General features: G+C 41.9%; 1 protein-coding gene across 1 annotated transcript in view; it reads left to right on the top strand.

The window, feature by feature from the left end:
- The window catches only part of COL4A4 (collagen type IV alpha 4 chain), a 62841-nt gene extending 41494 nt beyond the window's left edge, over window positions 1–21347 (top strand). Inside the window, exons 31-48 of the mRNA XM_063408636.1 lie at window positions 180–323; window positions 704–811; window positions 1052–1230; window positions 2322–2385; window positions 2898–2972; window positions 3070–3177; window positions 3484–3591; window positions 7435–7506; window positions 8294–8422; window positions 10254–10361; window positions 10870–11025; window positions 11675–11773; window positions 12079–12087; window positions 13502–13633; window positions 15638–15754; window positions 16464–16652; window positions 18419–18705; window positions 19305–21347. Coding sequence (XP_063264706.1) covers window positions 180–323; window positions 704–811; window positions 1052–1230; window positions 2322–2385; window positions 2898–2972; window positions 3070–3177; window positions 3484–3591; window positions 7435–7506; window positions 8294–8422; window positions 10254–10361; window positions 10870–11025; window positions 11675–11773; window positions 12079–12087; window positions 13502–13633; window positions 15638–15754; window positions 16464–16652; window positions 18419–18705; window positions 19305–19568 — 2348 coding nt within the window. The 3' untranslated portion in view covers window positions 19569–21347. The remainder of the gene's footprint in view (window positions 1–179; window positions 324–703; window positions 812–1051; window positions 1231–2321; window positions 2386–2897; window positions 2973–3069; window positions 3178–3483; window positions 3592–7434; window positions 7507–8293; window positions 8423–10253; window positions 10362–10869; window positions 11026–11674; window positions 11774–12078; window positions 12088–13501; window positions 13634–15637; window positions 15755–16463; window positions 16653–18418; window positions 18706–19304) is intronic.
- The last annotated feature ends 4471 nt before the right edge of the window (window positions 21348–25818 follow it).

Raw genomic sequence — 25818 nt, 5'->3', positions numbered from 1 at the left:
TTTTACAACACTGACATATTTCTGTATACTATTACCTATTTGTAATAGGTTGTAATATGCTGTAATGAGAGGAATATGTTTAGGTTAACATCCTGCTTTTGCTTTATACTATTCCTTAGAATATGAAAGCAACAGTGTAAGCAGACTTAACTTGTAAATAAAGCATTTCATATTACCAGGAAGCAAAGGCATTCAAGGACCCCAGGGATTCCCAGGACTCCCAGGAATACAAGGCCCAATGGGAACCTTTGGTCTAAAAGGTGAAGAAGGAACAATGGGTCTACCTGGGCCTGGTGGAGAATGTGGAGATATGGGAATAAAAGGTTTGTAAAAATCCACTTCACTCTAGTTATATTGCTGCTATGTTTAGTTTTGCTACTACTGTGTTAAAAATGTGTTTAATTTTTATAGGAAAAAGAATAATCATCTGCAAGATGCAATCACAGGCAGATCAAAATTTCTGTCTTTCATAATTTCACAATCTTTCCTAATTCTTCTGATTTAATAGCACTCTGGGTTATGACTGAATTAACAAAAAAGCAAGGGAAGGATTGCAAATTCTGTCAGCAGTGAGCCTACTTAAAAAACTGAGAACAACATTAGTATTTGAAGGCTTTCTCAATTAGAAAAGTCACCATTCAAACTTATTTTCAGGACACATCACTTGTGAGGATGTATTTACATTGCATATGTTACTTCCAAGGTGAAAGGGGGGCCCCAGGAGACAGTGGCTGCGTTAACCTCCGTCTTGAGAAAGGACAAATGGGGGATCCAGGGCTTCCTGGGGAGAATGGATTGAGAGGAGAAAGAGGTAAGTTCATAAAAGAAAGCCCTGCATACGCACACACTCCTCTGACATAAATCATGGTGATTTTCACTGTGGACATCCAGCCACCGTACCATGTCCACAGATTCCTAAACTGGCTGCGTAATTTCTTTGCATTATCACTAAGGCAGAACACCAAGAGTGAAAGTGTTGCCATACTGAAAATCAGTGTCAAACACTGCCTTGACATGATTGGTCATTATCTTGTTCTGCAATCAACTTCAGGTGAAAAAGGCAATACTGGTTTCAGAGGCACACGAGGATTGCCAGGGAAGAATGGTGTTCCAGGACTGCCAGGTGACCAAGGTGACACTGGAGTGATGGGGTTTCCAGGATCTCGGGGTTTGCCTGGACCAAAGGGCCCTCAAGGAATCACAGGTTTTCCAGGAGAACCAGGTGACCAGGTAAACAGACTGGTAGTGAAATGTCCTGGACTAAGCAGTTATCTCCTGCCTCTGAGTAATAGGATGAAGGGTGCTTGTACTGTACTCACCCATTACCCATTAGATGTTCCCTCTGAGAAGAGACAGCCAGTGCAGTAGGAGCTGTAAATTCACTCATGAAACACCTCTGTGCCTTGGTTACATTTTAGCAGGAACTGTGGTGGGAGTTAGGAAAGGACCTCTCTTAGCTGCCTGTTCTGATGTAGTGCTTTGACACGTGGTTGAAGTCCAGGCTCCACTACACTAAATAGGGGGGTAAAAAACAGATGCACAGTCAAGCCTTTAACATTTTTCTTAAGAACAGATTGACAAACCACTTGCCACAGAGATCATAACATAACAGCAGCACAATTATGCAGTTAATTTGTAGCTGCTTCTTCATATCCTGCTGTGTGAAGTGACCAAAGAAACAGAAAAGACAAAGCAAGTCATCTTTGCCCCAGGCAGAACCCAGGCAAGAGCAAAGCTCTTGAGCAAAGCTCAAGAACAAATACACAAACCACACAAACATTCCAGGCAAGGTATAATTCTTCACTTCTTGTATGCTGGGTAGGTAGACAGTGAGATTACATGAAGGAAAAAGCAGTTATTTTCTTGGTAAAGGGACATACTTTTTCTTGGTTTGTTTAATCAAATTTCTTTGCTGATTAAAGGTTATTATTCAAAAGGAAAAACAGGGAAATTTTTTTTTTTATTGTGACATCACAATATTTCTGGTTAATGTTTATAGTAAATTTTGGGTAACATACAACAATATTTGATATATATTTTATGGTACCTTTAAAATCAAATTATCTAGGCCATCTGTGGGGAAATTAAGCTGTTTGAGCCAAGAATGAGAATAAGCTATAAAAGCACAAATTCAAAATTATTAGCAAGTCTAACCTACAGTATCTTGGTGGTGGCCAGTGTAAGACATGTAACAAGGACAAGATGGTTTTTTGTTGAGCTTAAGATACAGTTTTCGTAAGAGAACCAAATGCTCCTGGAGATCATTCCTGCTATACATATCCATGTCAAACATTTTTGTTTTGTGTTTTTAAAAAAATCAGGGTGATGTTGGCTTACCAGGAAACCCTGGATATCCAGGACTGACTGGCCCCAAAGGATTTAAAGGTAATGAGTTTATATAGACATGCTCTGAAAAGAGCAATATTGGTATGATATATGTGGGATAGATGGTGAAGACTTTCTAGAAAATTATTTTCACTTCTGTCCTCTTTTCCCATAAAACATGAATGTAATTAGAAACAAGTGTTACTTACCTGAAGGCTAAAGTTGCATTTCAGTATATCCTTTAACAGCTTTTTCCTTTAAAAGTAGGTATTGCTAATTTAGAAGATTAATTCCCGTCAAATTTCATAGAATTTAAAAATTTCATGAAAACCATGTACAAATCCATTCTTATGGATATGGAAAATTTGTCAAACCAAATAAGAGAAAATGCAATCAAAGTGAACTGTCAGAATTTGCATGTGCCAAAGCAATTTTCGTTTTGTGTTCTTTTAGCCCCTTCTAGAGCTGTTTATATCTATTAATGACTCTCCTGATCTTACAAAAGTGTCCAGCTGTGGTTTTGTGGATGGAAAGGATGCTTGTATAAAATGGAATTCCTTGTACCTCAACAGGCAAGAGAGGGGACCCAACTCCTCTGCTTGGTGCACACGGTCGGAAAGGGCCTCCAGGAGATCCAGGACTGCCAGGTACCTCTGTCTGATTGAAGACAAATTTGAACTTAAACATTTATTTTCTCCAAGTGTTTTTTCTGTAGCAATTGCTTTTTATTTTTTTTTCTTTAAGGACTTTGTGGATTTCCAGGGGAGAAGGGTTTACCAGGTATCCAAGGACAGCCTGGAAGACCAGGACCAAAGGGTGACCCTGGATATCCAGGGCGACCTGGATTACCAGGTAATGCCAAAGTTTAAAAATAGTGCCATGGAATAGCTCAAAATAGATATGGAACAGGAGAAGAGAGCTGAGGCATCTCTGTGAGGAGGCTGGAGGAATCAGAGTTCATATGAAGGGGGCATTTGAAGTTATTTCTGTACTTACAGCAATTGTCTGCTCAGTCTCAGAGAGCAAGACCCATCAATTCTCCCTACATCCCCAAACATTTTTAGGTACTGCTGTTAACACAGCGTGCTGCATAGCATGGGGAAAAAAATCAACAGTTTAATAGAATTGCATATTCATGGGGGTTTGTTTCACTCTCAGGACCTACAGGTCCTCAAGGATTGCCAGGAGAACCTGGAGAAAAAGGGAAACCTGGAATTGTGGGACCTCCAGGATTACAAGGGTTACCTGGATTCCAAGGCAGAAAAGGTAAACAGAATATAAAGTGCCATTTTAGTGGTAATGTGACAGTACCAGACATAAATACTCTTTCCATAGTGAAAATGGAAAAGGCCTGTGACTGTGGTTTGGACTCTGTGGTCTTTTAAACTGCTAGAAGACTTAAGCCAGTTCCCATTACCTTTAAGCAGTAGCATAAGTGTTACTTTGGAAAATTAGGCTACAGTCTAAAATGAGTAAGGAAGAAGGTAGAAATAGAGTCTGGCTTAGTTGATGTAACCAATAGCAGAACTTTAGGAAAGAAAAAAAGAGTTTGAATTCAGTTGTTTCACTTTCACTTCAGTTATGCTGCGTTCTACATTTTCACCATGGAGTGCCACTGTTACTCTATAAACCCAGCAGGCTGCTATGACAGCTTTGTTTTTCAAATTTCTTTTAACAAATTGTGATAATTTGAGTTGCATTTTATTGTTGGTTTTCTTGCTGCTTGTCTGATTTTGGAGTATTTAACATAGAAGTATTTTCTCTGATTCCTAATTTACACTTCTTGAAATTATTGTGTTTAGATTCAATGTCAGTTCATGTATACATTTGTTTTTGTTGCAGAACATTATTAATTTTTACTGTGCTTGGAATTGAAATTGTAAGTTATTAATACTCCATAAAGAAAGTTATCAACTCTGTATCCTGTGTCTGTTATAGTGTGGCTCATAAATAGTTCCCAAACAGAAAGAAGGTTAGTGACCCATATATAGAAACCCCAGTAAAGTAACACTTGGGGCTATAAAAAATGGTTAGAGACCACAATAGATCCACTTTTTCAATTTCAGCTTAAGGACAAATTGAGAAGGTTTCTTACCAATGACTGAAAATTCAAGTGAAAAATGGAAACAATTTATGATTGCTTGCAGTAAATAAGCAGTGCTGATTTAAACTGTCATGACAGATTCCCTGCTGGTAGATAATGTGCAAGAGAACATTTTAGTGTTGCAAACAATATTTGCTGTAACAAAGGCAGAGATCTGCAGTAGCAGGGATGTCTGAAAGGGGTCAAAAAAGAAAAAAAACATTCTTCTGCTGAAAACTTCTTTATAATTGATGGGCTCTTTACTTCTTGCCATAAGACACTTCTTTACTGTGCAGAAGTTATCCCAAGTTCTGCACAGGAACATAACATTAACACACGTCCTGCAGAGGGAAAAGTCCAGTCCCAAATGGCAATTCATTAAGGACAGAGTTGTCTGCTAAGCTGAGGATTCTGTGTATTGCCAGCATAGCTGAAAAGAAGGTTAATACCTTTGAAACTATCCAGTAATGAAGACTGACTGGTATTTGTATTCCAGTTCAACTGGATATACAGATTTTGGTGTTGTTTGCAACAAGTGCTGGTGCAAACGTTAGAAATGAAATGGGTAATTCATAGCTAATTACATGGCCTCGTTAGTCTCATTGGTTCTCAGTTACATTCAAGGTCTTGTCCCTGAACTTTTAGATTTTAAAGAACTTCTAGATTTTAAAAAATAAGTTAAATATCATGTATCAAAGCATAATCCCATTTTCTTTATTACAGTAGTTTTACTAGTTAAGGGCTTAGCCTGGCAAGCCTTACTTGTGTGAGTAATCCTTGCTGGAGCAAATAATACTCAGACCATCACCAGGAGGATCTGTGTGAGTAGGAGCTGAACTGGGCTGTACAACACAGAAACAGTGGTTCATGCTCAGGTCAGCCAATTCAGCTGTACCTAGAAATATGGGACTATAGCAATCCAAAAATCTAGAATTACAAGTGCTGATATTATAATGGATTGTTGGCAAATGTGTCAGAAATTCCCTGGAAAGCAAGTAAAAACCAAGCCATCAATCTTGCCTGAATGAGCCAAAGATCAAAAAAGTTTTAAATGGTGACCTGGGGGTCAAAATTAGTTAGGAGCTCTTAATAATTTTAAAATACCACTGTTAAACTCCCCAAAAGCAGCTCTTACATAAATTTTAAAATGGGAACATGTCCAAAGCACAAGAAGGCTACAGAAAGCAGGAATCAAAGTTAGAATGTCATGAAAAGTTAAAGAACAGTTAATTAAGGTCATAGAAGATATTACAGGTTGGATTACTAGTATCCCATATTGTAAAGTGGATTATACAGAGAGTATATTATAAATGTTTTGCAGGTTTTCAAACAATTTTCTGGATTTAAAATTTTTCCAGACTGGTGTTGCCTGCACACTGGATTTTTTTTTTCAATTCATCCTTTGTTAAATTTTAACTAAAATAATCCAACAGTTTCTGAGAACAAAGCTATATGATTATAATTTTTGGTGTACCTTCTAGAGAACTCTAGGGCTTTTTCTTTTTTCATTCTCAGATGACCTATCTTTGAATTGAAGACACTTAAATTTGGCAGGTGAAGCAGCTGATGAAGGGTATTTGTGTTGCTGTTCCTACAGCTATTTGTCCTTGCCAAATTTGACCAGTTTATAAACTTTAAAAAATATATCCATTCATATGTGCTTAAGCAGAGCAGTAAATTCTCCCAAGATGCCTGCCCTGGATACATGGCAGATTGGTGAGCTGCAGGACAAGCTGGGACTGAGCAGGCACCCAGCAGAGAACCTACATCATCTGTGCCAGGAAAGAGCCAGAGGAGAGGAGGCACACCCAGATAATTCAGACTTGTGGGGAAAACCCACTGCAAGTGGATTGGGAATCCTGCAGGGCAGGGAAAGGAATTGATGGGGGAGGAAAGGAGGCAGAGATGAGCAGCAGAAGTGGAACAGAGACAGGAACAGGCACTGACAGAATCATTCAGCTCCTTGACGATCAGTGTCCCTCTCTGCTGCAAGAGGCATCCCAAGCCTGTTCCTGTCTCTGACACCTCTTTGAGACCTGTCACAAATGACCCATCAGTTTTGCCAGACCTGTTGCTATAACCAGGTGACAGACTGCTGTCTGCACTGAGGAATGTTTGTTCTCACATTTGGTAGTTTATTGATACAACCTAGGAACTAAAAAGCACTGATGACATGTTCTTACCATGCACACAACAAACACAACCTTAGATTAGTTCAACTTTTTAAAAAATGCATTAAAAAGTTCCATCAGTGGTTTTATTTGTTGTGTTTTAGCAATTTTTAAAAAAGCTCAAATTATAAAGCAAAAGTTACATTTGACTACCACAAACAGCAAGTGCCAGTGAACATCACTAGTAACAGAGCTGCTCCATATACTACCATGTGTCACCAGAGGTTTCAATTATAGATTTGTTGTCTTCAAAGACTTTGTGCCGCTCCGTTCAAAGATTTTTTTTTTAATAGAGTGTTGCAAAAAAGCATAGTTTTCTGTGTGAAATCTGCAGGACCAGAGAAAAGAAGCCAGGTGGAAATTTAGCCTCTTTTTGGTATAGCTGGGTTAAATTGCGCTTTCATTTTGAGCAGAAGCTGTAAAGAAGTTCCAGCTTTACAGCTGTCTTTGATAGTGTCTGCATCCCCATCAGTGGCCATGAAGTGGTAGCACAGTGAACTTTGGAGTAGCAACCACATGTAGCAGCAGCAGTCCAGCCATAGCCACAAAGTTCTCTACAGATCAGCCCATGATCTGCTAGCTGCAGGATGAAAGTACCTAAAGGATTAAAAGATGTGCTTTCTTATTGCTTTGATGTGGAACTGTATTATGATGCTATTTTTAAACTTTTCACATTTGCCTTACCAAAAAGACTGCACTGCAGTGTGATCTCACCTGCAGTTGCCAGTAATCAAATTCAGCAAATACCCCATCCTGATCCAGTATGTGTTGTCAGGTTTAAAAAAGGCTTTATTTTAAATTGTGACTGTAAAGAATTGTTGTGGTACCCAGTCATACCTGTGTAACACCTCTCAGGTCTTCCTGGACTGCCTGGACTGGATGGCTTGGATGGACTAAAAGGTCAAAAGGGTTCTGCAGGAACTCCAGGTAAAATGAGAAATAACTGGAACAGAAAATCTACATGACTGAATGCAAGGAAAGGTGCATGCTATTTTGTTTGCCTTGACCAGAAGGATATCATTAGGGCTCAGACTAAACTCTCAAACATAATCTAAAGTATGCTTAATGGCACACCTGCAGTTATTTTTGGGGAAAACTTTCAGACTTCCATTACTCCATTACATAGTTTTGTTGGAATGTTTCAAGGCTGTTTATAAAATAAAAAAGTTCAGTGCAGATGATTCAAAGGAAAGTCAAGTCTTTATTTTTTTTTATTTAATATATAAAAGATAAAACTAACAGATTAAAAGGAAGCTTGTGAAATCCCAGCTCCATTTAAAGTCCGTGGGAGTTGTGCCTCAAACTTAAGAGGAACGTGGATTTCCCTCATGCTGATGTATTTGCAACTTTGTAAAGGTGCTTCTGAAGCACTGTTAAAAACAATGCATATAATCTATCTAAAGATTACAAATATATGCTGATAGAAAATTAAATGAGAACCATGCAATCAGTTTACATTTCAAGTTACAGACAATAATGACACCATATAAAATAACCCCTGAAGAAGAGCATTCAAGCAAAAAGATTACTTTCTTTGGAAGTGATGAATTAGGGCCAGATTCAACAAAACTCTATCCAGCTTCCAAGAGAGAACCAGAAGAACAGCACTAGGCAACCCCTGCAAGGAGGAACATCTGCAACTGGTATTTCTGTTCTGCACATCTGTATTTGTACTCGCTGTGAGCTTTATGTACATAATTGTTTTCTTATTAAGGTCAGAGTGAGACAGGGCCCCCAGGATACCCTGGAGAAATTGGACCAAAAGGAGACAGAGGTGAACCTGGATGGCCTGGTATTTCTATTCCAGGCCCCCCTGGAGAAAGGGGATTCCCAGGATTTCCAGGTAAGAAAAGGTTTTCTTTAAAGTGCTGCTCTGCAGAGTTGAAATTAGGCTCATACTTAATTTCTTTTTCTAAAGGCTCTTACTCTGGTTAATATGAACATGACTCAGAAGATTGTTTCCCTAAAAACACTTCCGTGTAACATGCTGATGTTTCCAGAGTAGAGATACAGAGACTCCAGAATTTCTGGTTTATGTTATAGGAAAGAATGAAAATAGAAAATTATGGACTTGAATAGACTCAGGGAATTGCTAGGTAGGGTTGCCACTTGGGAAGAAATTACTGAAGGAAAGAAGTGCAGAAGATCTGGCAGTCCCAGAACTATAGTAAATCTATCAACTCTTCTGATGTAGGTGCAAGATAGAACTGCTTCACAAGATTGCAATGGTTATTTTAGAGCTTGGTGATATAGGAACTGCACAGAAATGGAAGAAAGCAAGTGTTTGAGGAAGTTCTGAGCAAGTGAAGAGACTGGAGCATCTGTCCTACGAGGAGAGGCTGAGAGAGGGGGAATTGCTTTGGCTCCAGAAGAGAAGGCTCAGGGGGAGTTTATTAATGTGTGTAAGTACCTGGGAGGTACACATTAATGGGAAGGACCTGGAGACAGTTCCTTCATAGTGACATAGTTCCTTCCAGTGACAGGACAAGAGGGAATGGGCACAAACTGACATAAAGGACATTCCACTTTAAAAAGGAAAAGTTTTATTTTCCCTGTGAAGGGAATTGAACATGGGAACAGGTTGCCTGGACAAGTGAAGTGTCTGTCCCTGGAGATACTCAAACCCCAGCTGGACAGAGCCTGAGGCAAAGTGCTCTAGCTGATCCTGCTCTGAGGGCAGGTTAGTCTAGAAAGTCTCCAGAGGCCTGCTCAAGCCTCAGCAATTCTGTGATTACAAGTGACATCAGCTTTATGCTGCCAGACCTTGCCACAGTCACATAATACATGGAAGAAAAATAGCAGGAGGTGAAATCTGGTGTGGTGAATTATTCTAAGATGAAGACAATAATTTTTCTTAGTTTGGTGACTAATTTGTGAACTGGGGGAGTCAACAGAATGGTGCTGCTGAGGAAAAAAGAGGAGGTTTAATCCTGAGATGTACTAACACTGTTTGACATAGGATAGGTGGCATCTCCAATGGTTGTGACCAGCTTTGACAAATAAGAGAAAACTCAGCAGAAAGTAAATGGAAGGATGGAGTCAAAAGCAAGACTGAAGAAACTAGATTTGTTTTCTGGTAGAAAAGAGAAGGCAACAGAATGCAGCCGACATGTTAACAAGCTGCAACTGTTCCAAAGTGTTGTGCAGAGGATGGTAACCTGCAACTCTGCCTGTCACAAGCAAGGGCATAAATGTTTTATTGTGTAAAATTTCAGATTAAAGATTAAGAAAAAGGCTAGTTTAAGGCTAGTAAATTCATCTTGTTCACTGAGGTTTTTAGGAATTGGCATAACTCCCTTCTGCTAGGAACAATCTGGGAATACTCATCCTGCCCCAGGCAGAATCATTTCATAGTCCCCACTCACCTTACATTGTTACTATTTCTCCCATTGTTGGAATTCAGGAAAACGTAGCTGTCTGTGGCAATGTGCCAACATGTGATGAGGTATTCTTCAGGTTACGTAGATTTTGTGGGAAGAAGTAAAAATTTAAAAAGATAACGAATACTTCCACTTTGACAAGATGTTCTCATTAGCCTGGGGACTGGTATGTTTGTTATACAAGTGGGAGCACACATTACCTCCATGACTTCTCATGTCAGCATTCTTTTACTTACTGACTTCTGTTTGTAATCTGAAAAATCACTCAGACTTTTTTTTAATGTGATCCCTTAGGTAGAAGAGGACCTGTTGGACCCACTGGACCTATGGGAAGATCTCCTGATAGTGCTTCCCCTGGTCCTCCAGGTGATCAAGGATTACCTGGTTTAGACGGCATCAGAGGTATTAAAACTAAAATTACCAACTTTAATCATGTAAAAAATCCCTGAGACTACTAGGAATAATAGGGTTACTGTCTGTGAAACAATGTATAGAAGTGCATAGGGAATAAAGAAACCCATCACTACCTCAGTGAATACACAGAGAAGTGAACACTAGGGAGATAACCAGAGAAAGGACAAAATGCAGCTCTCCAGATTAAGCAATACAGTAATAAATCCATAAGATATAAATATAGAGAAACAATGTTTCAATGAATGTACCAGTAACTTGCTGCATCTTCTGCTTGCACAGGAGTTAAATAACTTTGGGAACGATTCCTAGCATTGTCTTCCTTGGACAAAGGCTAGCACTAGTATTTCCAGAAACATGCAAGGGCTGTCCTACATCCTAGAGGAAAAAAAAGAAAAACACGCTAGAGTAAAATAAAAAAAAACCCACTAGCAGAACATGGCTATTTTTAGATGTTTGTACTTTGTGCATGCATTAGGAATAAAGGTGTTTTCCATAGGTGATCCTGGGAATCCTGGTCCTCCTGGAGAGACTGTCTTTGTGCAAGGGGATCCAGGTGATAGCGGCATTCGAGGAGCACCAGGTAATCCTGGGCCACGAGGACAGCAGGGAGCCAGAGGCCCTCCAGGGAGCCAAGGAAGAGAAGGCCCAAAGGGTACGGTCAGAGATGTTTGTGAGTTCTGTGTGCACTCACAGCCAGCCCCTGTGACTGAGCCTTGTTCCCAGGGGTGGCCACTGGAGATGGAGCTGGGCACGAGGTGGAGGCTGGGCATTCCACAGCTCTGCCCGGTTACCTACAGACACGAGGGGGCTGGGGTAGAGGATGAGAGTAGAGACAGATTCACATGCACTGCTTCACAGCAGCCTGTTGGAAGAAACCTCTGCCACTCTGAGAATAAGGCAGTAAAACATTTGAGTTTGCCAGATAAGCAAACTGTGACCCCTCCTCAGGGGTCTTGAGAAACTATGAAAATGCGGATGTGTTTGAACTAGCAAAGTCTCACATCTGCCCCATATCAATAGCTTGGGGCTTTCAACAGATTCTTGAGTTTGAAACCAGAAATCTACATACTCTGCTTCTCTCACACACTGTAGAGAAATCCCATCTACACCAATCACTTCCAATCTCTACAAAAAGAAAAGCCACAAATTTTAAGTCAGATCCAGACTGGGAAAAGAGGAAATGTGTATTTAGAAGAAATGTGTATTCCTTTCTGTGGCACAACAGAGTTAAGGATTCCCAAACATTTTTTGTTACTCAAGCATCCAGACAGCATTTTATTTTTGTTTGGTTTTATTTCCAGGTCCTATGGGGGTCCATGGCCCACAGGGTCCACCTGGTGCTTTAGGACAACCAGGAGACCCAGGTTTTCCAGGAAGACCTGGTCCCAGAGGTCCCACAGGTACTTATGAACCTGTTGCTCATTGTCATTCAAGTGTAACTGTGATCCTTCTATTCATATATAATCATACTAATGTTAACTTGCATGCAAATAATTTAAACAATCTCAGAAAAAACACCCCTGCAGTTGCCAACCTAAATGATTTCTCATTTGATTAAAAATTTCTGAACTATTTGTTTCTAATGTCACTCATGTAAGTGATTTCAGTTCTCATTCCATTCTTTACTCTAATTTACATGCCTGAAACTTGCTACCACCTGCACCTCAATGGCCACAATCTGCTTTCCATTTTTCAAATCCTTCAGGTTTCATAGGTAAGTTCATGACTTTTGATTATTGTTCTTTTCATGGGAGCTCCCTTATGAATAGAAACATTCAGCTCTTACTAGAAGGTATCCTTGGTTTCTAGGAATAGTAGGTACTGCCAGCAGGACATCGTTCTAATACATATTTCACATAAACAGCACCAATGTCCTGAGAATGCTGTGCTGAGAACTCTCTTGCTAGGGTCAATTACACTTGTGAAACATTTGTTTCTAGTTCTTATTTAGGGTTTTTTTTTTTTTGGTGTTCACACAAGATGCTTTCTAACCAAAATTGTAGCAAAATTTTGAATCCTAACTCTGGATTACTACAAACGCTGAACTCTCCATCTGACTAAATGTTGATCCAAAATGCAAACAGGCAAAAGCTGCCAGTAACTATCAATATATAAAATGTGACTATTCTTTTTTTTATTATTATTATGTGTTATAGTAACTTCAAATGGCTTTTATGGGCTAGCTTTTTGGCCTGCTATTGATGGTTTTGCAGAATCAAAATAGGCAAAATACTGCAAAATTTTTCGTGTGCTAAGGTGTTTGCACTGAAGCTGGGTATGAAGACTTTAGGCTTTAACCAAAATCAGTTTGAGGCACATTAAGACTGAAGCTGTATACCAAACATGTGAAACACAGAATAATTAAATTAAGTTGGAAAATACCTTCAAGATATCAAATCCCACCATTAACCCAGCACTGTCAAGCCCACCCCTACACCATGTCCCAAGTGCCACATCTACACATCTTGTCAATACCTCCAGGGATGGTGACACCACGACCTCCCTGGGCATCCTGTTCCAGGGCTTGACAACCCTTCCCATGAACATATATTTCCTAATATCCAGTGTGTGTCTGCCTTGATGGAACTTAAGGCTATTTCCTCTTGTTACTTGGGAGAAGAGACTCTCTACAAACTCCTTTCAAGTAACTGTAATAGAGCACCAAATTCTCCTCCAGACTAAATTCCCTCAGCTGCTCCTCACCAGGCCAGTGCTCCAGACCCTTCCCAGCTCCACTGCCCTTCTCTGGACACACTCCAGCACCTCAATGTCTTCCTGGTAGTGAGAAGCCCAAAACAATACAGGATCCAAGGTGCAGCCTTGTCAGTGCTGAGCACAGGGGATGGTCACTGCCCTGGTCCTGCTGGCCACAGGCTGGGATGCCACTGCCCTTCTTGCCCTCCTGGGCAAAGATCACAGACCAGCTAACATGACACTTGCTAACACTGGCTTGCCATGCTGTTAATATGTGCTAAAAGACCAAGTGTAAAATTTAAAACGGTAGGACTCAATAATTCAAGATTTTAAAATACTTAAAGTATGCTCTTGAACAGCCAAATCTGCTAACGTTGACTTGCATGGGAGCTATTAGCCAGTCTTGCAATTCACTTTCCCACTACACATTCCAGGTGACCCTGGTGAGCCAGGAAAAGCAGATGATTCATGCCCTACAATCCCTGGGCCTCCTGGGGAAGCAGGGCAAAGAGGAGAGGATGGTTCTGCAGGACTACCAGGGCCAATAGGCCACCCTGGACCCCAAGGTAAGCTCTTGTTTTGAAAGCTTGGATGTTCTTCTCAGCCATTTAGACAACAAGTTGAAAAGGGTCAGAGTGTCAGAGTTACTTCTCTGTGTTTTACCCTCTCTCTTCTCCTTAAACACTAACAGTCTCCAGAAACACATAGTGGGCTGGTTAATGCTGAGGATGGTGGGTACCAGGCTGTTTGAGCCTGCCTGCTCTGCATTCCCATCTCCTAGGCAGGGCAAAAGCATAAGGCATTCTTGAGAAGAAAGCTCTTCAAGTAGTGTTTTTCCTTTTTCCCCACCAAATTATAAAGCAATGCCTCAAACCATCCCTGTGGTTTAGACCTATTTGGAGGATGTTTAAAATATTCATGCTTTAAAATCTAGCAATAATGAATCCCAAAGCTCTGCTAACCAAAGTCCTAAAAGGACACTGAAGTCAGAGAAGTGGCTGCAATAGAGGTCTTTATCTACTAGAACACGAAAAAGTTACCACCAAAGAAAACTGACCAAAGAGATCTTAAAAGGAAGTGATGAAAGACTGAAACATTCTTCTGACAGATGAAAAGAAAACAAGGGTGATGCTGGTACTGGTGATCCCAAAAGTGAGGCCATCTTCATAGAAACACAGCACAGGCTGTATTGCAGAGTGTCTTCAGTTTAGAAGGTGGTGGGGTTTTAGTATTTCCTTTAAACCCTTGTGTGGTTTTAGTATTTCCTTCTTGGGAAACCAAAGTTTGTTGTGTAGGCTGCTCTGGACATCCAGTGTGTGCAGAGGAAAAAAAAATCCATGATTGTCTCTCAGGAGATTCCCTGCAGCAGTCATTCCCATCATGAAAGGACACAATGCAGTTTTCAGTTAACTCTCTACTTTTAGGTATCTCAGTTGATTTACCAGCTAAAAGGGGTTTCTGGGGTTACACAGCTGTGTTTCCATTATACACATCATTAAGAGTTTCTGTAAAACCAGGTGATACAGTGATACACGTTTGCACTGGTTTTATTAATGAAATAAATAAATAATAATACTTTTTCCTTCATTAAGATAGAAGAAACCAATCTTTTCCTGGCTTGGAAGGCAAACTGGAAGTTTTACTGTCAAAAGCAATGGATTTTATTAAAACCCCTCAATGTGCTTAAGCTTTGGCAGAATAACTGTGCAACCAACATAGGAAAGCTCTTAATTTTGTTGACTGGTTCAGGCTTTCTTGGTAAAAAGTAACAGGGGGAAGTTTGAATGTTCTGAGACAACCTTGAATTACTCAGTCTGTGGGTTAAATAGCAAAGTCTGCAAGGAATGAAACACCATTACTGAGAAACAACTGTGGTGGGTGCTAGAGAAACACACTCATCTGAAAACTGTATTTTATCAAAAGGGGAAAACCACTTCTAAGTGCAACAATACCTGATAAGTGTTACTTTGTTCAATGCCCATTATTATCTGCACCCTAGATAAGATGTACCTTTTACTGTCACAGCCACACCTTCCCTGCTAATTATAAAATGCATGGCCATGTGAGAAATACAAAAAGGTGAGGCCATCAGGAGCCTAAAGATGTCCAGTTCTGCAGTCCCTCCCTGTTCTCCAAGTCCTGCAATACATCCATTGCTTCAAAGGAAGTCATTCTGTGTTCTAAGACTTTGCTGAATGGGGTTCTCAAAGCTGTCAGCTTGGCTTGCCTCAGGAGCAAGTACAGCTCATTCCATGGTACAGATCCTGGCAGTTCTGCACGAGGCTTGCATGATAATGTTTGTTGGGGAGTGCTTTGATTTCAGCTGTAAATCACACAAGATCTCTGGAGAGGATGAGAAACCTTATCAGGAGCTGCTGTTCTAAGTCATGCCTCTGAGCCACTGCTGTGGTCACAGGGTGAATAAGTGGTGAAGGGAACTCCCAGCAGCAGCAGCTCTGCACCTCCCTGTCCCGGTGTCCATTTCGCTGTTTGGGCCTTTGTGTCTGGACAATGCAGAACCTTAACTGCAGCCCTATGAAGGAAAAAGCATGTACTTTGTATTTATCTAGGCATGAAAGGTGAAGAAGGATCGTGTGGCCTGCCGGGTCAAGATGGGTTACCTGGGGCACCTGGACCACCAGGTGACCAAGGGAGCCGAGGAGAGCAGGGATATGCTGGGCCACAAGGTAAGAATGGAGCATGACTGCAGGGGGGAGATGTGGGAGATGATGCACGGACTCAGTTTTCTCTCTGCTCCCCCAATTCCTTCATGGATACATCCACCTCTAGCCTGAGATTCCATGACACCTCTTGCCCCCTCTCAGCCCAAGCACTGACAGTGACATTTGTGAATGATTTCATAACAAGACCTGTTGGAAAAAAATTTATCTCGGCATCCATTATTAAGTGGAAAGGCAATTAGGCACCCATGCTCAGACAGCATATATCAATAGGTATGCATCTCTGAGCCAGGGCTAATGGGGCAACTGTCTGGCAGTAATTAAAATTGTATTTTAATTGTGACTGCTCTCTAATAAATTAAGGGTTTAATACATATGTGAGCAAGGGGCATCGACTTACTGCAAGGATTCAAATTCAGTCCAGACATTCTGTTCATCCTAGTAAGTCTGGAAAATCACTGCCCACTTCAGTTCATTTCTTAATCCATACATCACAAGACAGAGGCACAATAGAACAGCCAAGTGCCAAGCATTCAGTGGCAATCCAGTTCATTTCTCTCCCGGATGAAGGATAACAGAAGTTGTGTCTTTATTGCCCATGACAGCCTTGAAGTTGTATTATATTCAGCTGGGAACTCCTTACTGAACGTTTAACACACGTGGGTTAATTTTTATTGTATGTTATAGAAGTACATTTCTTTTACCTTTTTCCAAGGTCCACCTGGCCAGACTGGTGTCCCAGGACCACCAGGCCCCCAGGTTAGATCTGCAAGTGGATTCTTGCTCGTTGTTCACAGTCAGTCAGACAGAGAACCACTCTGCCCACAGGGGATGCCCAAGTTATGGACTGGCTATAGTCTGCTGTACCTGGAAGGACAAGAGAAAGCCCATAATCAAGATCTTGGTATGTATTGTACATAATTGCTCTCCAGCTGAGGGATAATACGGTGTTATTACAAGGAAAGACAAGTCACATGGAGCAACCTATAGAACTGTCAGTTGCTTATTTTCTACAGACTCAAAACTCATTTACACTGATGATAATGAACTTGGTTATGCTGCCCTATTGTCCCCATTTAAAATGGCTTTCTGCTCCTCTGCAATTGAATGAAAAAGTATTTCTTAGTAATTTTGACTTGAAATTGGAGAGATGAGTGGTTTATTTCAGTTATCCCAGCTCATTTTAGCCTGCCTTTGAAGTCACTGGAGAGATTTTCCTAGGTCAGAAATCTCATTTGGCCACTCTGAAATAACTCCATGGAGGATCTGCTTCTTTTTTACTGTAGGCACAGCTTGGGAAAGAGCTGGTTAAGTTGGGTAAGTACAGTGGGACAGTATAAGTAAGCTTTACAAGTAAATTAATAATAATGTGTACAGCAGAATCCTGTGCTTTTCAGAGTCAGAAGCTAATAGTTTTTGGAAAAGCCAAAGCCAAATTTCTTCCAGAGACAGCTCCTTTTGGTGCCTTGGGTCATTTCTTCCCCGTCTTCTACAATTCTGACTAAAATTAGATGTCTAAATAAGCTGCCTGACTTGCAGTCTGAGGCACTGATTGGTGGCAATTTGCACAGAAAAAGTTTCCTAAATTCTTGTTGACTTGTTATATGAGAGTCAGAGAAGTCTCTAAGGAGGAAAGATCAAGGACCTAATAAGCTGAACAAAAAAGAAGTGTTTAAAAGAGCAATAAAAAGCTATTTTTAGAATAGCAGTAATGTTTTAGAATGTGCTCACTATTGTGTGTTTGGCATTCCCCAGGAGAGCCAGTTGCTAACAGAATGCCTCATAACAGCAGTGAAAATAAGATTCAAAGAAAACAGTCCTTGTCTCCTGTGTGATTTTGCAGGCATTTTTCCTACTCAGGTTGCTCCAGATCCTGTATTAGTACTGGAGTGGAATATTATCAGTGATAAACAAAACTGGCTTCTGTACAGAAATGTCACATCTTTAATGAAGGTGTTTGGGGGCATTACAGAAATAACAGTTCACATACCAAGTTCAAGGCAGAACTTTGTGCAGTGATTATTGCTAAGTAAATAGGCCATCATGAAACTGTTCTAAATGCAGTTCTGGAAGAAGTTCACCACAGAAGTATGCACTGGGCACTTCTTGGTTCCCACTGATGTCTGCCTGATGAGAATTTTGCAGGATTGGTTCTGCAAAATCCCTCAATCCTTTTATTTCACTTTGTGAGTCTGAAACCTTTCTGGAAGGCAGTAAGACAGCTGCATTTCAGCTTAATGCACTGCTAGCAATGGCTTGTCATACTTCACAAGAATGTTTCTGTTTATCAGCATTGTCATTTGGTTTCTCACTGCTCCTAATGAGTTTGTAAATAGCTGATCTCCTTTTAAACCAGCCGCCACCTCTTGCCTAATTTATTTTTCAGTGTTGGCACAGCTAAGAAATTTGTTATCATAACTGTTTCTCATGGTGACAAACTACATCATGTTTAAATATCAGATTGACACAATTAAATATTACTGGTCAAAGGAAGATGCTGCTAATAGGTCTCTGTTTTTCATGTAGACATTATGGTAAGGGGCTTGGGAGGTTTTATAGCTGTTGATTTCCTAAGTCCTGCTAAAACACGTAGTTTTGTAGTTGGCCAGAACACGATTTTCAGCTTACCTAGGAAGTGGAGTAAGTGGCCTCCCTTGCTGTTGTTTTCAGGTCTGGCAGGCTCCTGCCTGCCCGTGTTCAGCACCATGCCCTTTGCCTACTGCAACATCAACCAGGTGTGTTACTACGCCAGCCGCAATGACAAGTCCTACTGGCTGTCGAGCGCGGCCGCGCTGCCCACGGCGCCGCTGGCCGAGGAGGAGGTGCGGCCCTACATCAGCCGCTGCGCCGTGTGCGAGGCGCCCGCGCCCGCCGTGGCGCTGCACAGCCAGGACCAGAGCATCCCCCCCTGCCCCGGCAGCTGGAGGAGCCTCTGGATAGGGTACTCCTTTCTCATGGTAAGAAAACGGGGGCGTGATTACACAGATACGCTTCTTTCGTGCAGCATTTGTATTCTAAAGGGTCAAGGAGTTTTAGTTCTGAAAAGGAAATTATTCGATGTCTAGCATTAAAGATGAAAATTCACAAAAAACAGTACAAAGGTCCAAATTGCAGAACCTGGCTGTAGCTACATATACTGTACTCAGAGACTTAAGATACACATTTCTTAAAATTACAAAGGTTTTGCCCTTCTCGTCTATAAAACACGACAGGATTTTTATGTACGAACACATAATTTTCAGAATTAGAGTTCCAGGAATTTTTAATGCCATCCTCAAGTTACATTTGCAGCAGTTTGGATAACGGCATCATTCCGAATCAACCCAGACTACTCCTTCCTTCAGTTCGATAAATACCTGAAAGTTAAGTGAGCCAGCTCTAGACTTTGAGATTAATTTATTACAGAACAAATTAAGATCTCCTCCCGCAAAAGAAGCTTACTCCAATTTAAGATTACAAAAAACAGCACAGTGAAAAGCAAGTAGGGAAAAAGCCAGATGAACGCCATTTACCTATTTTTCACACACGGTTACAAAGTTGTCTCTGTTCTTTCCAGCACACTGGGTCTGGTGACCAGGGGGGTGGACAGTCCCTTATGTCACCTGGAAGCTGCCTGGAAGACTTCAGATCCGCGCCATTCATCGAGTGCCAGGGCCAGCGGGGAACGTGCCAGTTCTTTGCTAATGAATACAGCTTCTGGCTGACCACCGTGATGCCCGAGCTGCAGTTTGCATCAGCCCCCCTGTCAGGGACTCTCAAAGAAGGACAAGAGCAAAGGAAAAAAATCAGTAGATGCCAGGTATGCCTGAAGCATGGCTAAGAAGCAAACCAGAAGCAGGTGGCTGCAGAGAGAGGCTGGTGGGACGGTGAGCACTGTGCCAAAGGTTTAAACAGCAGCTCGTGTTTGAGTGTATGTGAAAGTGTGCAGCACTGTTCTCTTTGTTGGAAGGGAAAAATGAGACAAAGGTGAGGGATCTGTTGAGCTTCATCCACCCATGTACACACATCCACAGGCAATAAAATCTCGTGTTAAAAAAATTAATTAAGAGAAGATGAAACTCTGTCCCATTGGAGTCCTCTGCTGTAATGGACAGGGAACAAGGTGAGCTTGGAGGACTGAGTCAAGCTGGAAAGACCAAGGACACTGTACCTGTTGTGCAAGAGAATGGATTTCCTGTAAGAAATGGCATTTACAGCAGGAAGAATATTGCATTTACATGGCATATGATAAATATTTATCCATACTGATAGAAACATGGAAAAATACAAATGTCAGAGCCCTGTAGCCGGATTTCCCAAGCTAAAGAAACTCTGCACTTGCTGTTTCCAAGGGAAGGGGAAAATGTAATTGTTAAAAAATAATCTAATAATAAAAACAATGGAGATCAAAGTCCTTTACTGCTGCAGTACTGAACCTGACTCTGAAAGAACTGTTAATTGGGCTTTCATAAGCAACAAAGGCTGCAAATCCATTTAACAGCAGATTATGTAGGAAAATAAAACTAGCTGAGATAACAAATCCTTAAAAACCTGTATTTATATTTACAATTAATTTGTAAAAGCAGTTACATTTAATTATTAAACTCTAATCCAAGTTGCCAAAAAACCAAAGCAATTTCTAATATTAATTGAAAAGAAACAGTGACATGGTGATAACATGAGTGAACTTATCTGAGTGATGAATATAAGAAGTGTTAGGAAAATAAATTGTGTTCATTTTTTGCTTCTTTGTTTGTAAATACACCATTAAAAAAAGAACCATCACCATGAAGATCGTTATGGAATGACAGCTCTGAAGATCCTTTTTATTTTTTAAAGCACTAATTGTAAAAATGTTCATATCCTAAAGCACTAATCACCTTTTGAAAAAATGAAAATTCATTTGTACTTCCTTCATTCATCTGTAAAACCAGAACATTTCAATGGTTATGTATTGTCAGGAAACATCTGAAAACACAGATTGCAAATGGAGAATCCATCATGTGCAAAAGGGCCACAAATGCTCCTTTTACCACCTAAATAAGGTACATTTTACTAGAATGGAATCAAATGCTTTTTCCAGCACTTTTCATTTCAATTGGTGTTCACTGAGGTGCCCCCAGCAAGAGGATTTTCAAGGAAACTGCAATCCTCATCCCAGGGTCCCAATTCAAAGCAAACTCCTCTGAAGCCATCACGAGTACAACAGGCTGCTCAGCCAATTTAAAAGCTGGATACACAAACTCAAAGAGCAGGAAAGACAGACATTCCAGGCTCAGCCAGAGGAAAATAAAACAGTCAGAGGATGAGTCCAGTCAAGTGTAAATACATCTGACTGTGCAACTTCCTCCTGACTCAACCAACCAAACCTCTCTTGTGCTGTTCTTGCGTGGTGTCAACTGACTCTGTCCTTTCACCTCCTGGGGCCTGGGCCATTCCCACCTGTGCCAGGGAACATTTCCCTCTGGTCCTGTGCCCGCTGGGACAGGGCACACCTCGGGTCACTCCTGGGTGATTCCAGCTGCACCTGTCAGATCTGACACTGGAGCAGGGGCCAGTCCCCGCCCTTGGCCTGTATGCAGGAATTCCATCTCTTCCTGATTCAGGCACCATGCCATGAGCAGGGGAGAGCAGCTCTCCAGTCTGACATAAACCCCAGTCTTGACTCTGCAAGGTGCTGAACAGCCCAGGAGCTTCCTGCGAGAAGAAAGCAGCGGGTGGAGAGGAGCAGCAGCAGTGCTTAGGCACTGCTCTCCAAGGTGTGCAAGCTGTGTTTCCAAAAAGGGCCCAGCTACGGCCCCACGGGGCTGGGAGCTGCAGCTGCTGCTCACACCGTGCCTCAGGTGCTGGCCCCATTTCCTGAGTGGATTCAGTGATTCCACACTCAGGTCTCCTTTATGAGCCTCACCTGACTGTGCTCACCAGCTCCTCCATCACTCCTCTGCAGCCTGCTCTCAGGTGAGAAACTCTGGAGAGTGGCTGGGGCTTTGCTGGAAAGCAAAGTGGGGCTTCTGGTATAAACTGCACTGAGGTAGACAATAATCAAAACCTTATATAATGTGTTAATGCAAACCAGGTCATAGGGACAAGGTGAAGACAAGGGAATAAAAAGCGTTTTCGGAATCGCATCTGTGTTCACCTAACTTGAACAAATGCACCAAAAAATCTTTAAAACATCAGCAAAAAGCCTCACCAATAATTTAAATAGGCCATTTCACAGCATTTTACCATGTTGCTCTTTTGTTTGCTTTAAGAACATCACACAACCCTCCCCCCATATTTGTGTATCATTTTGACGCAGAGTTTTTCCAACTGTGCCACTTCCATTTTACTATGGTCTGTCTATATATAGGAAATGTATTTTTAAGCTACAACTGATAGGTCAGATATTTTGTAAGAGTGTAAATTCCTGTTCCATGCTCAGCTAACTCCAGAAGGCATTTGTCAGAAATATTGAACTAATTCCAAATGAAATCGCAGATAAATTGCTTAATACGACATAGCAAGTAAAGTAGATCTAAGTATAAAGCAGCAGATGCTTTAATTCTGCAATCATTTGTCCAGTGACTATAAGCATAAAAATAATTGGTAAATTATTCATAGGGAACCTATTTATGAAATTAGGTGTGAAAAGGCATAGCTGAAACTGTTAAGAGTAAAAACACTCCTAAAAGCAATGGCCTTGTGCTGGCCCTTCAAGTCCAAACTGCCCTTACTATGGCATTCCAGAGTTTGGATCTTACATAGGCCCAGTCAAGAGGTGAATTTGATCCTCAACAGCAGGCAGGATAGTAAGAGCAACACAGAAAATGATGTTGGCTGCACTTGCAGGTCACTGAAATTGATGCCATTTGGGGTAAACTGCCCTGAAATTAAATTCAGAACCAGTGATTTCCAATGAGATTTGCTTGCTCATGACCCTGGCAAACCATGGCCAGGACACAGGGAAGGTCCTGGCTCTAACTCAAGGCAAATCCTCAGGGTAGGTGGCAGGTTCTTGTCCCTCACATCCCTGTGCATCAGGATTTCTAGAGGATAGCAAGTGGAAGAAAAACACTGCATGGCCTGAAACCTGATCTGCTCAACAAGAAAAGTGGCCATTTCTGCTTCATTTGATGTTTTTCATTACAAGGAAGGAGATGCACAAGCCAATATTGAAAACATCTCTTGAATGTCATCTTTAGGTGTACACAGAGTGTGTCAAAAGGGAGAGACTAAAGCAAAACTTAAAACTGGTATCACTTCTATTATATTTTATCATAATGGTGCTATGCTGTAAAAATGGTATTTTTAACTACTTCAAATTCATCTGTGTGCAGCAGAGCTTCTGGATTTTGAGCTCACAATCTCCATGCATAGAACAGCTGTCAGAATGAGAGGACAGCAAAGCTGCTTCAGCTGCAGAGGTGGTGCTTGGCTGGGGCCTGTGAGCTGCCACAGCCTCCTACAGCAGCAGGGCAGGGCCATGGCCAGGCCTTGCTGCCCCGGGGACAAAGCCCCAGGCTTGTCATGTGCTGTGGGAGGCTGGCCCTGGCTGGCAGCCACATCTGCCCAGCTGCTTCACCCCTCAGCAGGACAGGAGAGGAAACTGGGACAGAGCAAGAAAACTCAGAATATGGGTGGGGAAATCACTGTGTACTGTTGGGGGCTAAACAGACTCAGCTCAGGGAACTCAGTTTATTATCTTGGGGAAAAAGTTGATAAACCTTAACATACCTTTGCTCCAAGTTTCCCAGGGTCAGCTCACTCCAGGCCCTGCTCTGCTCTCTTATTACCACAGCAAGTGCCAGTCAGTCCCTTCAGTGAGGCAGGGGACAGCCAGAAGCTTCTTGGGGCAGGTGTTGTTCCAGGTACAAAGAGGCTTCTCTGTGCTGCACCTTCCTTCTCACTCCTCCTGTGCTCTGACATTGTTCCTCCATGGGCTGCAGCTCTTTTGTGGGAGTACCTGCACTGGCATGGGTCATTCAAGAATCACATTATTATGTCCAACAGGTTTAAGCAAAACTGGTCCAGGGATTCTTCCAGGGTAAACTCTTAACCAAAAAACCTTCCTTCCTACTACTTTGGCTGGTTCATGAGCACCAGAGGAAAACAAAAATATAATCAAAACAGTCAAACCCCAGAATTCCTGCAGTCCATACATTTTTTGGCTGTATTTAAGGCAAATTAGGCAAACCTTTTATCCATTAACCCAGGCAGCTCACTTGTTTGAAAAGGGTCCTCCTAAAGCTTTAAAGCACTCTCTGGAGCAGACTGAACGTGCTCTGCACTCCCCTGCTCTGGGCACACAGGGCCAGCCTGCAGGGACTGTGCCAGCACTGCAGCACAGCGTGTGGGGCCACAGCAGCAGCCCCCAGCAATGCTGTGACCTGCACCATCCTCCAGATTCAGAACGTGAACCACAGCCAGCTGGGAGTTTGTCTCTGTTATCCCACATGGACACTTCAGACCGTCCCAGACTGACTCCCTGCCCTTCCAGGGCTTACAAGAATCCTTAAGTAACTGTAACTCCACTCAGTGGCCACAGACAAATGCTGCACAGATGAGGACTTCTCTTCTAAGCCTTGACTTGCATTAGAACTGTCTGAGCAAGACAGAAAACACCTCCAAGGCCATGAGGACGAGCTGTAATGGGGAACAGTTGTTTGCAAGAAAAAGGATCTCTCCAAAGCCAGCTGTGAGAAGCAGCAGTCAGGCAAGGACAGAGCCCATCAGTCTTCAAAACAATAAAAAAATTCTGTCCGCTCTGGTAAGAATTTTCCAGCAGGTGAAGCAATTGCTTCATCAAACTGGGGATCTGTTTCATGACTGGATCTGATTTCAGAAATCGGCATTTTAAACTGACCAAACAACAAAAACAGCTGCTGAAATTCTGCCCACCTGAACCATCTGGAGAACTAGCCAGGTGGAGAAAAACTCCCCATCAGCACTCCAACAGATGCTGCTCCATATTCATATTTAACAGCTTTCCCCTTTCCTAGTCACTTCATCCAGATGTTCCAGAAGGTACTGGAAGTTCAATTAGAGGTGACATTTTATAAGTGCAAAGTAAAAACAACTCCATATTTATCATTCTGGAGTGAACCTGTCCAACAAACAGCTCCTCCATGTAAGGCAGCTCACAAACCTCCCCAGCACAGCTCACCTTGTGCTTGACCACACACTGCCCCACTGCTTCACAAAAGAAGACAGGCTTGAGCCTCATGGGATTTGAAATTGCACTTGTTTAACCTGCTCTAAAGAGACAGAAGAAGGAAATTCTGGAATATCTCTAGTTCACTAGGAAAGTTCATTGTCTACCTGTTTAGAAATCTTTTGCTTGCACTCCTTTTGCTGTAAATCAGGCCAATTTCTGCTGGTAAACAGAGGAGAGAGCTGAGCTTACTGCTGTTCTCGTGCTCTCGAATGCTGTCGTACGCATCCTTGATCTGCTCTTTTCACTAACCCAATTGCTTCACCCATCCCAGCAGATCACATAAACAAAAATGCTCAAACCATACTAAATATGTGTGAAAAACTGTCTTTCTCCAGTTTTCCCAGCTCCTGAAAGAGTAAATGGTTATCAGAATTTATTGTAAGACTTTTTAGAAAGCCTGACATTCCTTCAGAAACAGCTCCTATGACTGAGAGCTCTGAAGTGTTAATATTTTCTTGCCTTCTGAAATCTGGTACCAAGTAAGAAATAACCATTTTTTTTTCATATAGGGAACAATGAGAAGCTTATAATAAACCCATGCAATGATTCTGTCCTTCATGTCTGCACACTCCAGAAGCCACAGCACAAACAGCAGGATCTGCTCACCAGCTGTTGTATGGAAGCGCGATCCACACTCAGCCCTCAGTGCTGAACCCAAACGGGCACAATTCCCCAGCCATGGAATCAGAGGGGAAAAGGGGAGCAACCCCCATTCCCATCCCTCCCAATGGCAGGAAGGACAGCTGGACACACTCCTTCCCAGGCTGTCACTCCTGCTGTCCCTCTGCCGTGCAGGGCCCTCTCCACACTCACAGCTCATGAGTGCGGCTCTGGAGAAAAGCAGCAGCTTCAGCAGTTCTCTGTTACTATGTAACAGCATAGATACACTGGGCAC

This window comes from Prinia subflava, chromosome 11 (genome assembly GCF_021018805.1).
Source record: "Prinia subflava isolate CZ2003 ecotype Zambia chromosome 11, Cam_Psub_1.2, whole genome shotgun sequence".
NCBI lineage: Eukaryota > Metazoa > Chordata > Aves > Passeriformes > Cisticolidae > Prinia > Prinia subflava.
This window is presented reverse-complemented; position numbering and strand designations above follow the sequence as displayed.